The sequence below is a fragment of the Anabrus simplex genome, chromosome X (genome assembly GCF_040414725.1).
Source record: "Anabrus simplex isolate iqAnaSimp1 chromosome X, ASM4041472v1, whole genome shotgun sequence".
NCBI lineage: Eukaryota > Metazoa > Arthropoda > Insecta > Orthoptera > Tettigoniidae > Anabrus > Anabrus simplex.
The window spans coordinates 215,889,001-215,905,775 of NC_090279.1; the positions used below are offsets into that span (position 1 = coordinate 215,889,001).

General features: G+C 38.0%; 1 protein-coding gene across 1 annotated transcript in view; it reads left to right on the forward strand.

Moving 5' to 3' along the window:
* The window catches only part of LOC136885904 (adhesion G-protein coupled receptor G6), an 80,515-nt gene extending 67,117 nt beyond the window's left edge, over window positions 1-13,398 (forward strand). The window contains exons 11-13 of the mRNA XM_068230965.1: window positions 8,613-8,731; window positions 9,208-9,475; window positions 11,428-13,398. Of these exons, the coding sequence (XP_068087066.1) occupies window positions 8,613-8,731; window positions 9,208-9,475; window positions 11,428-12,431 (1,391 nt within the window). The 3' untranslated portion in view covers window positions 12,432-13,398. The remainder of the gene's footprint in view (window positions 1-8,612; window positions 8,732-9,207; window positions 9,476-11,427) is intronic.
* The last annotated feature ends 3,377 nt before the right edge of the window (window positions 13,399-16,775 follow it).

A 16,775-nucleotide genomic window follows, 5' to 3' on the forward strand; every position in this document is an offset into this window, starting at 1 on the left:
TACAGCCCTTGAAGGGCCTTGGCCTACCAAGCGACCGCTGCTCAGCCTGAAGGCCTGCAGATTACGAGGTGTCATGTGATCAGCACGACGAATCCTCTCGGCCGTTATTCTTGGCTTTCTAGACCAGGGCCGCTATCTCACCGTCAGATAGCTCCTCAATTCTAATCACGTAGGCTGAGTGGACCTCGAACCAGCCCTCAGGTCCAGGTAAAAACTCCTGACTTGGCCGGGAATCGTACCCGGGGCCTCTGGGTAAGAGGCAGGCACACTACCCCTACACCATGGGGTCGGCTATTCTTATTCATATAACAGAATTAAAATCAAACCCCTCGAATCCACAGTCAATAGAAGGTAAAAGTGTTATCTCTCCCCTAGTTCATCGGTTCCTCCGCTAGGTCGCTCTTCCAGCAGTAAGCAAGCTTGAGCTTAGAAGTCAGCATATGAATAAACGACAATTATTGCAAGCAAAATATGCTTTTGCTTGCCATTCCGGAAGTCAGTTGTTAGATAGCTCAGATACCTTCCGGGTAGACTTTGTGGTCTTAGAAAATTTCAGTTCCATTCTCATCTGTCTTGTTACAACATAAAATCAACACTTCATATGATATAACGTACATTTAGGGATAATGTCCGCAACGTGGTCATCACAGCATCCTAATTTCTTCGAATTAATAGTGATACTGTGCAAACTGTTCGAACACTCCCCTGCACTTTCAACTTGCATGAATACAGTATAAACTGCTCTTGAAGGATGGGTAAGGAAAGGTGCTGCCAATGCTGTATTTATTACTCTTCTTCTTCTTCTTTATCCATTCCCTCTTCCAGATTCTCTCTGGGTAAGGTAGTGGACCAAAGCCCTCCACTTTACTCGATCTTTTCACCATTCCTCTTCTAGTACTTTATTGCTATCGACTCCTCTATTTGCAATACAGTCCACAACAGAGCTCCTCCATCTCATTCTAGGCCTCTTTCCAGTCTCTGCATCCATGAACTGGAAAGTCAAATCTTTTTCTACATTTCATGGAAATTCTTTGCGTAAAAGAATCATCAGCACTATCCTACAAGTTAAAAAGAAAATCTCTTTGTGGTATTTTAAAATATGCCTCAAAAAGCATCTTATTTATGAGTTCGATGCAGGATCAGTTCTGGGGTCTGTTGGCAAAGATGATGTGTGGCATTTTTGTGCATTATGAATTTGTCCACATACGTCGTCATTAGGACAAATGGAGCAGAAATATTAATTGGTAATTTTTCTGCAAAGATGCAAACTAGCGCCACAGATAATCATGTCGAAAGTGGCGGAACTCTCTATTTGTTCATGAACGTGGGTGTTGGGTCAAATGAAATAACACTTTGCGAGTTCACCTCCTACTTTTCTCTCTGTTCCGTGTGTGGTTTTCTAACTTGGTCGGTTGGCTGTGATGGAATATGTTTGTCTCTTTAATATACCACTCAACATTTTGGTGTCCTCCCAGTCTTCTTCATCCATTCCCTTTTCTATATTCTCTCTGGGTAGGGTAGTGTACCAAAGCCCTCCACCTTACTCGATCTTTCCACCGCTCCTCTTCTAGTACCCGAGTTGGATATCACGTCCTTTTAACAAGGGTTGACAGATAACACTATGCAAATCGGGACTTCGAATTTATGACATGCTGAGCGGGGAAACGTGTCAATGAAGAATGCACTAACAAGGTTTCACCGTGTTTCTTCTTCTTCTTCTTCTTCTTCTTCTTCTTCTTCTTCTTCTTCTTCTTCTTCTTCTTCTTCTTCTTCTTCTTCTTCTTCTTCTTCTTCTTCTTCTTCATAGTGTTTTGTTCATGATGGCAGTTTATTAGAGAGAGAGAGAGTGTGTGCGTGTGTGTGTGTGTGTGTGTGTGTGTGTGTGTGTGTGTGTAACGTGTAAATAATGTATAAATAAAACAGTGTACTCAATTGACAGCATTTTGTGTGTGCATCTTTGTGGTAACAACAATTATAACCCCTAAATACCCTCATATATATATAGAGAGAGAGATGATGCTTGTTGTTTAAAGGGGCCTAACATCTAAGGTCATCAGCCCTAGACAGAGAGAGAGTATGCTTGCAGTATCTGCTGGGTGGATTAAGTAACTCAGTAGTTGCTGTTGCCGATCCCAAGCCCGGAAAAAAGAGGAGGGTTGGCTTAAAGCCGTAAAATTACAGCCAGAAAATAAACATCTTGAGGCAATAAAGGGCACGACAGTTCCACAGGTTAGTGGCGATACCCCAACAGTGTCTGTTTCACAAGTTAGTGGCGGCTGAATAAATATCCTCTGCATCTAACAACCGTAGTTGTAAATCGGAGCTTGCTCGACTTACTGTAAGGTTGATAACGTTTGATAGTCAGATATGGAAAATTTTTTAGTAAAAGAATTCCACCATCCAACCCCTTAAGGATGGAGAAGACTACATCGGATTCGGTGTGTAGTCACCTAAAAGACAAGAATGAATATGAACACTCAAAAATACATACATATAACCAAATATACAAACATAGAATCAAACATAAGCATATTAACAACATTGTGGCGTACAATATAAACTCCTTACTGAAAACCGGAAAGCTCAAGAACTTCACAGATGAATTAGATAGGGAAAATATTCTTGTGGTAGGGCTCCAAGAAATGAGAAATTTAATAGAAGATCCGTTTGAATCTCAAGGTTATAGAGAGTACAATGGGAAGCCAGGCCAAGGGTCATGAAATATTGCCCCCCATTTGGTACAGGATTTATAGTAAATTTGAAAATAATAGATTCCGTAATTGATTTTAAAGCCATCTCACCGAGAATTGCAATTCTGACTTTACAAACCACAAACAAACTTTACACCATCATAAATTCTCATGCCCCTACCAATGAAAAAAATTTCCTAACAAAAATTCTGCAAGAAGTCGATAATTTCTGGGATCTCCTTGATCAGACAATGAATAAAATAAATATGAATAACATCAAGATCCTTATAGGGGACTTTAACGCTTAACTGGGTAAGGAAAAGAAGTATCGAGACGTAGTAGGAAAGTGGGCTCGTCATAAATATACTAACAGAAATGGCCAAAGACTCATAGAAATTTGCAGAATCCATGGACTAATCTCCAAATCTACATATTTTAAAAGAAAACCACACAAACTTTAAACTTGGAAACATCCTGATTGGACAAAAGGAGAATGGCAGCTAGATCATGTATGTATGGACAAATTCTTTCACAAGGAAATCCACAATGTCAAAGTTCTAAGAGGAACAGACACTGGTTCAGATCATTACTTAATTAAAATCAAAATTAAATTTACTCCATTAAGAAAAAAAAGACAAAATAGAGTTGGAGAGAAAAGGACATACGACCCTCATCACTTGATCCAGAATGCCCAGTATTGGCAAAGAACAGAAATTACAAGACTATCAGACAATTTAGATGACCTAATACCAATTCTTAAACAGAATGCAGAACCTCAAGAATGTCAGAAAAGAATTCACCCAAACTATTAAAGAATTAAGAGAAAATATCAAAAAGATTTAATAAACTCTATTGAGGAAAATTATTACACAACCAGTTCTAGAGATTATTACAAAGCCTTTGGTAAACAATTGCCAAAATACACCCCCCCACCCCCCACATTATTGTTGAAAAATAAAGGTGGAAAAATAGCGCATAACAATTAGGAAAACACAGAAATAAAGCAGAAGCATTTAACAAGCTCTTGAACAGTGATGAACCTGAAAAGCTCTTATTAATTGATACACATACCACGATAAAAACAAAACCAGAAAATATAAACCCACCTACAGCAAAAGAAGTTGAAACAGTGCTTAAAGAAATGGTGTGGAGAAGACCAGGTTTTTACAGAGATGTGGAAATATGCCAGCAGTGCAACTCAGACATCTCTCCATATGATATTACAGAAGATTTGGATATCAGAAAAATTCCCAGAACAATGGACAACAGCTATCATTAATCCAATTCAGGTGAAAGAAGTAATCCAGACATCTATAACAGTATTTCCATCCTTGACTGCATGTATAAGATTTTCTCTAAGATATTATATAATTGGATTAAAGAACAACTTGATGAAGAGTTAGGTGAATACCAGGGAGGCTTCAGACCTTGGATAAAAAACAGTCACCCAGCCACAAATTACATATGCATGTGAAACAGTATTCATAACAACAAACACAGTTGCAATAGATAGAGTACTCAAGTTAGAAAGGAAAATGGTGAGTACCTGTTTAAATAAAAATTATCAAGTAAACGGAGTCTGGAGACTAGCTTCCAATGAGACAGTTTATAAAGAAATAGAACCTGTGACCAGCACAATGAAAAAGGAACGAATATAATTCTTAGGCCATGTAATACGATCACCAGAAAATAGAATCAGTCGAAAAATAATAGAAAAATTATGGAAGAGTAAGAATGATATTAGATGGATCACAGAACTTAAAGAAGACATGAGAGAGTTGCATATTACAATAGAAGATTTAAAATACAAAACCAATACACTCAAAATATTGAAAGATAAACACACTAGGCTACAGATAAAAATCAACAAGCAGAGAATAGAAAGAGTGATTCCAGAAGCAGAAAGAAAATTATGTTCAAAAAGGATTAAACTTTATTGGGCTGACAAAAACGAGGAAAACCTCCATAAACCTGACTAAGTAGGCCTATGTTGGCTAAAAAAATAAAAATTAAAATTAAATGAATAAATAAATAGAGAGAGAGATATTTGATCAATGGCAGGTGTGGGAAGAGGAGAAAAGAAAAATCACTACAGGACAAGCACAATCTCCATATCTCCCCAGTTTTTCATTAGGAAGAAGAACAGAGACCAGCCACTGTATTTCTCTCTTAATGCGTATTTTAGTTGTTTGCTGATGATGGACGTTCAATCAATAAATAAATCAACTAACCCATGGGTCAACAATGGAAATACGAGCTTGTATTATTATTATTATTATTATTATGACTTGTGAGGTGTGGCTATGAAGTTGTTTACATATATATTAGTAGTAGTATTATTATTTATGTAGCTCTGTACAGACTTTATTTGGTGAAATCGTGACCGTATTTGTGAGGTTAGGTCATGAAACACCTGCTGTATGTATATTAATGAGTTTGTTTAAGGTAAGAACATGTAATTAATAATATATAACTTATTATTGCCTGTATACAGTATACAATGTATAAATCCAATGCAATATTGCGTAACACACGGTGATAGTCCAGAACAATGTGTCTTTGGCACTAGAGAGTTACAGAAAATTCCATTCATTCTAAATAGGCTATTGGAGGCTCTCGAAATTACAAGAAAACATGTTGTGTCATATTCTTCTAGAAGCCTGGCCAGGCAATGTACATAAAGATGCAGTCTTGAGGGTTGAGTGGAGTTGTTTTGGCAAGAGTTGTGAGTGTACATCGTTAATTGAGTGTGAATTTGTTGCATTGGTAGTTGGTTGACATGCACGTGTTGCAGTTTTCTTCTTATTATTATTATTCTTTGTAGTGTTTTGTTCATGATGGCAGTTTATTAGTTTGTGTGTGTATAATGTGTAAATAATGTATAAATATAACAGTGTACACAACTGACAGCATTTTTTGTGTGCGTCTTTGTGGTAGCAACAATTATAACCCCTAAATACCCTCATAAATATGAGCAGAGATCTGTACCCTTTATTTACAATCCCATTTATGTGATTACCCCAATGAAGATCTTTCCTTATATTAACACCTAGGTACTTACAATGATCCCCGTAAGGAACTTTCACTCCATCATTGCAGTAATTAAAACAGAGGACTTTTCCTATTAGTGAAACTCATAACATGACTTTTAACCCCATTTATCGTCATACCATTGCCTGCTGTCCATCTCAAAACATTGTCGAGGTCATTTTGCAGTTGCTCACAATCTTGTAACTTATTTGTTACTCTGTACATCATCCGCAAAAAGCCTTATCTCTGATTCCAGTTCTTTACTCATATCATCTATATACAGTGGAACCTCGGATTGCGAGTAACTTGGTCTACGAGTGTTTTGCAAGACGAGCAAATATTTTAAATAAATTGTGACTTGATAAGCGAGTGAGGTTTCGCAATACGAGCATCACGATTACGTACGTTTCCACCTCCCCTGTGCCTTTGTTTTCCCCTCCCCCTGCCACTCTCTTTCCTGGGAAAGTGTGTGTAATCATTTCCCGCGCTGGACTTCAGTTGGCGTGCCTCGCTCGCATAGTCAACACCGTACGAGTGTACATGTTTTCTTTCTGTCATCTGTGATATAACTGTTCTGCAACGATGGGCCTTGTGAACGAAAAGAAGGCTAAAAAGGAATTCGGTCGGAAGAAGGAGATGATTACAGTGGATGAATCTGTTCAATGACAATGCAATGTCACATTTTCGTGAAATCCTCAAAAAGAGGCAAAAGCAACAGTCATTGGACAGGTTCCTCGTTAAAGTTGCACGAGAAAAAACACTTCCAATGAGCCAACTGATAGCGGTGATTCCGATAGTGAAATTCGTGCTACACAGTAACTCTTCTAATGTCATCTCTCGTCTCCCTCACACCAACAATGATTCTATTGTAAGGTAAAGTGCAGTTTAATTGTTTTACGTTATATTTTGTTTTAGAAATGTTATGCGAATAAATGTTTTTGTGTTGTGGACGAATCATCTGAGTTTCAATAGTTTCTTATGGAAAAATTTGCTTTGATATACGAGCGATTTGGATTACGAGCATGTTGCCGGGACGAATTATGCTCGCAATCCAAGGTTCCACTGTATATAAAATAACCTGTCCTGACTGATTCATCATCGCTGAGCCAAAACTACTGGACATAAAGAAATGAAATTTTGGGGATACATTCATATTAACATGTAGGTGCTCGCTAAGGGAGGATTTTTTGATATTCTGTCGCTAAGGGGGTGAAAAGGGGGGTGAAATTTTAAAATGAAGATATCTATATCTCAAAAAGTTTACAGACGTGAAAATTGGTATTTGGAATCTCCTTTAAAAATAAATAAACACGTATTTTTTGTTTTCAGAAAATCCCATTAAGGGGTAAAAATAGGGGAAATTTTTTGAACACTTTTTATGAGGAGTTTTATATCTCAAAAACTGAAGAAGTTACAGACATGAAAATTGAAATTTGGAATCTCCGTTGAAAATAAAGTAACACGTATTATGTGTTTTTGGATAATCCGATGAATAGGGGGTGAACAGGAGTGACAAACGAGGGGAATTTTAAAAAAGACTATATCTGAAAATTATCTCAGACATGTAACATATTACAGATTTGAAAGCTGGTATTTGGGATTTCCTGTAATAGTAAAGAAACATAAATATTTTTTTTGGAAAATCCACTTAAGTTAAGAGAACTGAAAAAGGGGATGAATTTTTAAAATTAGCATATTTGCAGTATATCTCAGAAACTTATCATGTTGCAGATGTGAAAATTGGTATTTGGAATCTCCTTTAAAAATAAAGAAACACGTATTCTTTGGTTTTCGGGAAAAAACCTTGGGGGGCTTCCAAATACCAATTATCATGACTGTAACATCTTCAGTTTTTGAGATACATGTATCCTTGTAAGGGGGAATTGAAAAATTAGTTGGTTTATTTGTTTGAGAATGCATATACCAAAATCTAAAGATGTTACAAATTTTCACCTAATGACACTTGTTTACCAAGTGCTCTCGACGAACACTCGTACTTACCTCTCTTCTAATTTTAATTTCCTTTCGTTATTCCATGAAATTAGTACCCGTTCTGGTTCCCTACTTGAAATTCCACTAAGTCGTACGGATTCCTACAATCATTCCTTTTTAGTTTCTGCATCGAGACTCTGGAATACACTCCCAATAGATATTTGGCACCTTACTTCCTCTATAAATTCAAATCTGCCTGCCGAAAGTTTTCCTGGGAACATAAAAGTAAGTTGTGCGAGTCATTGTGTGTATGTTGTATGAATGGGTTTTCTTCATTTATTATTATTATTATTATTATTATTATTATTATTATTATTGTAACACTAATTGCTGTACTGATATGTAGGCCTAACTTAATCTTAGAATTATCTGTCCGTAGTATTATTTCTTTTTTTAGAATTTCTATGTCTTCCTTTTATGTTTACATTTTTAAATGTTATTGGTCATAGTGGTTAAGTGTAAGAGAGGGACATGAGCTCTAATTTTGCCACAAATGTAAGTCAGGAATAAATAAATAAATAAATATAACAACCCATTCAATCACTTTTTTCTCTAGTCCAGTTGGACTCATTTTTCTCAGTAGTCTCCCATAATCTACCCTGTCAAATGCCTTAGATAGGTCAATAGCGACACAGTCCATTTCATCTCCTGAATCTAGGATATATGCTATATCTTGCTGGAATCCTCCAAGTTGAGGTTCGGTGGAATAACCTTCCCTAAACCCAAACGGCCTTCTATCAAACTAGTTATTAATGCATAAGCAATGAACTTCATTGTTAGTGTCTGTATCGATGGATATGACTTCTTAATTTTGCAAACATGTCTAATATAATCAGAAAGAGTGCTTTGCCAAAGCTTACATGTAACGCATGTTGGTCTGATAACAACTTTCTCCCCCAGAAATGTCTGTGGAGAGCCAGTTCGCAACACTTGTCATGGATGTAGACGGTTCTCTGTGGGACAGTTTGTCAGCTATCCGAGGTGTTGCAACTATGAAGATTTCCAATCTTAGAGAGAGAGTAAGTACTACACTAACACTAAGATGATCAGCCTTTGTAAAGGTATCACTTTTTACCCATTTGATAATGACTGTTAATTGGGAAGAGCAGTGATAACAGTTCCTTTATGGTTGATTTGTTCATTTTCCTGCTGGTTGCTGCTCTAACTACAACAGAGCTGTAGTCGATGCAGTATGTAGCTATACTAACATATAACGGCATATTCACATCGCATCGATAGCAAGCTCCATGTTCACTCTTGTCATGTCTGGAAGTCTAAGAAAAATTAAAAAGTGGAGAATTTATTCTAGCAGTATAACAGGGCTCAAGTCTAGCATGGGAAAAATGTTCATATGTTTATAAACAGGTATCAAGTAAGCCAGTAGGTTACCTGCAATGAATATTTTGTAAAAAGCTCCTGCTTGTAGCAGAGCAGCTTGGAGCAGGCAAGCCTGAAGTACAATTTTTACACCTTTGGATTGTATTATCTTTTTCAGGACATCCAAACATTGTCGAGGATAGACAGTCTGGGTTATATTCTGGGCTCTGATTTGGTGTCAGCAGTGCTGCTGCCCGACTCCTTGTTCTTCAACGAGTCTAGTCGACATCGCTTAGTCATCAACATCTTCACTTCCCCAGAGCTGTTCGGAGCAAACTCGTCATCCCCTTTCCAGCCACAGCACATCATCAGTGTGACGGTGAACGGCACACGACAGACGCTGGACGGCCCTTTGCGCCTCCTCTTCAAGAAAGAGGTTCCGTCAGGTATGTTAAGGGACAGCCCCTCTGAACACGTGGAGAAATGTAGTGTTGTTGTTCAGAATGCAGTTTTAATGACAAGAGATTGCACAAATCTTTCCCTATCAGTACTGGGTTGGGAGCACTGACATTTACCAATATCTGAAATTTTTAAGAACTTGCTAAATGGTGTGGACAGAGTCTTAGAAAAAAGTAAACTCTTAAAATAAATAAATCCAAAACAAACACAATGGAAATCCAGTTGAATGAAGATAGGTGGTGCGGGAAATACTGGATTAGGAAGTATACTTGGAAAGAGAATAACCAACAATGGTGAAAGTAAAGAGGACAAACTGTTCTACGATACCCACAGATGGCAACGAACATCACTTGGTTGATTACGTTGGTTCTATCTTTGTATATTGAAATTATATTTTTCTGTTATAGTGGATGCAATTTCTTTTCAGTTTCAACTCAGGTAAGAGTATGTTGGTAATTTTACGCCACTGAAGAAGAGAACCATTACATATACGGCTTTTAATAATGACAAACTGCCAATAGTATTAACGAAGTGTTTAAATAAATGAATTATGACTAAGTCTTTCTTTGACAGATCTGTCATTCCTGTTTCACATGATGTGTCTCCTAGGTAAAGACCCAATGTGCTCCTAGATGGCAACCTAGATAAGCATTGTTATCGTAAATGCCTGATTCATCATCAAAGTTCTCCTCTCTCTTCCTCTCCTTTCCAATGTTTTGGCCTAGTTCATGTTTCCTTATTGGTTGCCTTGCTAGTATGCTCGGGATAATCTTTAAATATGGAAGGAAATACATTTTCTTTCAATTTCCTTATTTTTAGTCCGGGGTGGTAATATTCTTCAGCAAAATGCAGACTACACATAAATGATGTTCTGAATTCAAAAATTTGGAACCAAACTATCCCCTGAGATGTTTTTCATCCTTTTCCGTCTTAGCTCTGCATGACATGGGAATTTGTGAAACAAAATGCCTTTACTTTTCCTGCTCTGGCTTTTGCAATACGGCACACAGCAATAAACCACTGTGTAAATAATATACCGGTACCTGCAAGTGAAAAATTATTCCGTAATTAGATGATTGCCAGTTTTGATTTTATAAGTAGACCATGCATTGTATTAGCTGAATGAAAATAGTCTATAATATAGCTTGGTTATTTTGCTGGGTCTTAATGCAATTAAAGTAAGTCGTGCGAATTAATCACCACAGTAAGCGGGCGTGCAGTTTTACATGCACATGAATATTGTAACATTTTAAATGTACATATATACAGACTACTATACGTAATTATATCTTTAACTATTTCTGGAATTATGCTAAATTCTCGTACATACCACTCTGAAGAAAACTAGCACTACAGTATGAAACACCAGCTAATTTAAACTTAAAACCACAGTCTCAGCCTTGAGCAATAGGTTTCCTGGATGCTATAAACGCAGAAATGACATCCTGCCAGCACTCCTGCAGGAAATACGGTAATCATCATGTGTTCGCTGAAAAGTACAGGAAGCGTGGAGAGACGTGTAGTGCATAACAGAAGGCGATGGTCTAATGAAGGTGCCTTAATACCAGGTTCCCTCCTCACCTTGTCCTACCCGATCTTCTAGATAGGAGACCTGAGCAACTTCATCTCTGATGCCTGCAGTCTGGTCAAGATCGGAATGAAGTAGCTAAAGAAGTTGTCTGGTAGGTACGTAACACTGTCCACTCTGTCCAACTGGTGGTATTCACTGCTACCATCGCGGTCTTAGTATCGCTGATCTTCCAGGTATGACATCAGCCAAGGCAACTGGACAGGGTTCACTCGATGTTTCCCATAGTGATAGCAGAAGTGCTGGACTTTACTGTTGGTTGTAAATGATAATGAGTGCCCCTCTCCAACTTTTATAGACCTTGCACAACATCTGGGCCAATGTTGTAGTGTAACTTTCTTGTTATTACAGGACTCGAGAATCCATGCGTCTTCTGGGACTTTCAAGCCAATGACAACAAGGGAACGTGGTCAAGTAAAGGCTGTGAGCTGGCGGAGGAGAGCAAGAGGCTGGATTACGACGTTTGCATGTGCGGACACCTGACTCACTTCACCAGGCTGATCCAGACACGTAGTTCTGAAGAAGAGGAACCTGCTCCGCTCCTGTACATAAGCATCATTGGCTGTTCGTTGTCCATCCTGGGACTGTGTGGTATATTTGTGACAGCCGCTGTAATACCCGAGTGGCGCAAAGGCACCGGCAAGAAACTCCAGCTTCACTTCTCAATGGCTGTGCTGATGCTCATGTGTAGCTTCTTGATGCTGGCTGCCGGTGGCGACCACGAGGAGTGGAGCGCTCTGTGTGTTGCGTCAGGGGTGCTGTCTCACTTCTCCCTGTTGGCCGTCTACATGTGGACGCTAGCCATAGCATGGTACCAGTACCGCCGCCTCACGGATCCTCTGAAAGCTCTAGACCACGTTCCTCATTACCTGTTGATAACTGCGCTTGTAGCCTGGGGCAGTCCCTTCACTCTGTGTTCAGTTGTCCTGGCCACCGACATAGACACGTACGGTCCGCCCCACTGCTACCCCTATGGGAAAAATCATCTAACTTTGGTCTACATCCCTGTGTGCTTCATACTAGTCGTCAACATAGTCATATTTTTGCTCATTGTCTGGTCCATATTTGATTGTCGGAAATGTGTGATGAAAAGTGATTGCCAGGTGAACACCAACCCCTTAGACATTCACCGTATCAAACTGCGACTCATCTCATCCCTCTACCTCTTCGTCCTCTTAAATCTCTGCTGGGTGTTCGGTTTCCTAGGTTGGGAGTATCTGTTCTGTATCACTGCTACCATGCAGGGGGTTTCTTTATTCCTATTTTTTGTGATCTTAAATAAACCAACACGGGAAAGGTGGCATCGTTTGCTACATAAACGGGCAGTTGAATTACGCGGCTTGTCCTCTAGTTGAAGGAAGGTGTCTTGCAGTCAGAGAAATAGGGCCGATATATTATTAGGTGGGTGACCTGCCATGTTATGGTGACAGTTTACGCACACTGCAGAGCTTTTGTTTTTGACATGTACAAATTTAAGATTTGCCTTAATGTCTTTGAAATGGTGGGAGCTGTTGTACACTGTTCTCTGAATGCCAACTGAATATACCAGTATTTGGTACAACAGGTTGTTGTTAATTCTACTGATTGTCTTGTTTTAAAAAATGTATCATCTTTTAGTTTCTAGTTCTATTGTTAATAAGTGTTCAGAGAGCGATGATATATAGTGTCATCAAATTTTATCATAAAGAAAAAAGAAAAGGACTTAAATTACCATACAATAAACCAACAGAACTTTCCATCAAAAGGTTTGGTCTGAGTAAAGTGAAATATCAAAATTCGAAAAGAAGACAACATACCCGAGGGGAAAGGTAAACTATTTTCTGCTTTACAAAGTTTGAAGATTGTACTTAAAATTAAGATTGTGATTGATGAATTTTACCAGTGTGTATTATAAAGAAATAATTAAAACCAAAGGCATGTCAATCTTTTAGTAGTTTCGCCCAGCTTATGGAAGGGGATAATACAACAAACAGGTTTATTTTATTGGTTGTGATTTGTTTGTCGATATTTTAAGTTGGTAAAAATTTAATTTCTGTTGTACTGGGGAGCAATTCTAGCAGAACTTAATGTGCAATAATGAATTAGAGTACTTATTAAGCCTAGATTATGTGCCAGGCTGCTGCATAGATTGAAAGAACTAACTACATATAGTTACAACCTAACCCACATTCGAGAAGTACTTTGCACCTCTGGTGGGGTTAATTAAGAGCTAATGAAAAATAGCGTGAAATAATGTTTTGCTGAAATTAGAATTAATTTAGTAGGACAAAGAGGGGGTATTTTTTCTGGTGTGAGTGGTTGTTGGCGTTAGTATGTTTTTTTTTATTTTATATATATATATATATATATATATATATATATATTTAAATTATCTGCTTTTAGTTTTGATATGAAAAGTTTTAAGATTTGTGTTAATGTCTGTGAAATGGTGGGAGCTGTTGTATACTGTTCTCTGAAAGCTGAATGCCAGTTTTAAGTAACTGCACTTTTCTGTTCTTTTTACCTGGAGTGGAAAATGTGTTTGGCTGACATATATGGTTCTAGACATTCCTTCAACTCCTGATTTGGAGAAAAGATCTCTTTTGTTTCAAGTTGCATTTCCTAATGTGTCTTTGTAGCTGAAGGCTATTTGACTCCATTTTTCTGAAAATGTTGCCTGTTTTGTATGAGGGCTATATATTTGTTGTTTTCATGGGTGCTTTTCTTTTGCTATTTGCTTTTATAGTATGTATTTTGTCCCGGTCTAGAAAGCAAATAATAACGGCTGAGGGGACTCATCGTGCTGACCACACAACACCTCGTAATCTGCAGGCCTTCGGGCTGAGCAGTGGTCGCTTGGTAGGCCAAGGCCCTTCAAGGGCTGTAGAGCCATGGGGTTGGGTTAGGTTAGGTTAGTGTGTATTTTGAAATCTGTTGTGTTCATTTGTATGGATCTTGCTCTGTGCAACATTGCATTCAGTCCTGCTAATTTGTGCATGTTCAGGTGGTTGGATTTGTTGTTTATTGTGTGTGTGTGAAGTCTGGGTGGGTTTCCTGTGAATTTGTGCTGTTGTGCCCTGACTTACCTTGTGTACAGGCCATTCACATTGCTCTACCATCTGCCAGACTTGTTCTCCACAGACTGAGCGCTATTTCGAACGATCAGCTGACTCTCCTGATCACCTGACGTCATTCAAATGTCTCACACACACTAGAATGAACTGTTGTTCATATAGATACACCTCACCTCGCGCACCTGGGCAGGTTTTTTTTTTTTTTGCTAGTGGCTTTACATTGCACTGACTGGGCAGGTTGAACGAGGGGCCGTTCCCCACTGGATGTGCGAGCACACCACATTGGACAGAGCTGGTTCTCTAGTCCCTTCGACTGCTACTGTTTTGGTTTCAGGTGAGACATAGAGAACAAGTCATGTATAAATATTGTTGCATTAATCTATGCTAAGTAATGACGGAGTTGGGAGAGTCACGCAATTACATGGCACTAAAATCCATTTGTGTTTTTGGCTACTGATCCTTAATGCAAGCTTGGACTTGTACGCTTTACCGTATTTTCAACTCCTTCACTCTTCAAGCAAATTCTATCTTCATGTGCCTGCTGTTACTCTATTAGAAGTCTTTTCACGTCAGTCGTGTCTCTTGGTTCCCTCATTCCTGTACTGCCTCCACGCCTCATCTTGCTTGAAACTTTGTACGATTGTATGGTATTAGGTATTTAAAATTTAGGACTGACTTGTGATGAACTTAACTATCGTTTGATCGGTCTCACTGTTGATTCTTTTGAATTGTGTTACTTATTCAGTTAAATTTAAGAGACTTGTTAACGATTTGGGATAAGTGTTTCCACGTCTATGCATCTGTATTAATTATATAAAGTATTTAAACTAAACATGTTCCATACACTTTCAATATTTGTCTCAGGATCCATCGAGTTATATTTGTTATGCTTTTTAGCCGCTGGTTGGTTGTGTATACACATGTATACCATATTCTAATAAAAGGTTGTTATTATTATCATCAAAAGATCTTCATTTACTTGCATATCTTGTTACCATCCTCTAAGTCCCGGATCCCTCTAGGGTACATTCCACTGCACACAAAAGTGTTTAGTTGTTGTTAATAATAATAATAATAATAATATCATCATCATCATCATCATCATCATCGGCAGCAGCAGCAATATTGATGTTAAACCTGTACTCTGTCATTGAGCAGTAGATTCGGCCTAACATTCGGTCACCACATGTTGCCAGAATATTATAATAACCTAGTAACAGTTAATTACATGATAGCAAAAACAGTTCGTAACAACGTAATTGCAGAACAAAATGTAACAAATTTTGTAGGATAGGATGTCATTTCTACTGACTGTTACATTTAAAAAACTTCTTTTAGTTTCTTGAGCATTGTTCATTTGATTAACCTCTGTAAGAAATACAGTCTGTCTAGTGAGTGCTGCACATTTGTAACATCGGTGCCAGGGGCATATCACATCATCCAAGTGTGTGTTCCAGCGTAGGATCCCTTTAGATAATGGGTGGTTAAGACATCTTTTTTTCACTGTTATTGAGAAATATGTTTTCTATTAATCCTGATAATGGTGAGTCCAAGGTTAGCCCTTCCATTTGACAATAGATTTTGTCACTGAATGTAAAATAGTTTTGGTTTAAAGTTGTGTTTAGACAGTTCATTATTTTGTTTGTTTCTTGAGCAAGTTGTTTTCTTTAATTTTAATTGATTGGTATGTTAGTGTACATATTGGATATCATCCTTGTGCTCTCTGTTAAGTCTAGCTTATTTAGTTCCTTAGTTCTAGGATGTTTTCAATCGACCTGTCATCTATGCAAGAAATTATACAGTTAAAAGGTTCCATCTTAGTCAAAACACTGCATGTCTTAAAGAAAGAACTAATACATTAACCCGTTAAGTGGGGAGGTCATAAACGAGGACTTCCTGCATAGTGGGGAATCATTTTCAGTAAATTTTTTCTTTAAAAAAGAAATAGTTTTTGCCAACCTACACCCTCTTAAATATTCTATTATGTTAAAATTAGCATAAAGTTACACGTTGCGATGTAAATTGCGCTATTATTTACAATTGAAACGATTTTTCAATCCATCCAGTGTCAGTGCAAAAATTGCATATGTGCCATTTCATATTTACTTCGATTCGGAGTATTATTTGTGTTGCTTACATTAATTCAACGTTGAAATATGTAACACACAAATAAAAAAGTATCAAATACTCCAAATAATACAGACACATTCACTCAAATATCACATTTTCCTGAAATAAAATAGAAAAATGTACTCACCACGTAGGCCTATAACTTGCCATTAAAGAGGGCAGCGAGTAATTCATGAGTTCATTCATCACAATTTTGTCACCACATTACACAAAATTACACTACACTGTTCAACACTATTTACACTCAATAGCTATAACAAATGACTGGAGAGAAAATTGAAAAGAACTATTTCAGGATGGTCACTGATAGTTGCCGGCACGCAGAATGTACAGCGGTCACAGAGTGTGGACTACGATCTTCTCAGATTCCCCGAGTATGGAACCTGAGACTCGCTGGCATATTTGCAATGCTCATACTTCAACTGTATGGTATAGCCTGAAGCAAGGAGAGGGGCACAAAGCGACATTGCATACTGCACAACAATACTGAGTGTCCCGCCGCTGGCCTTTCGCCAC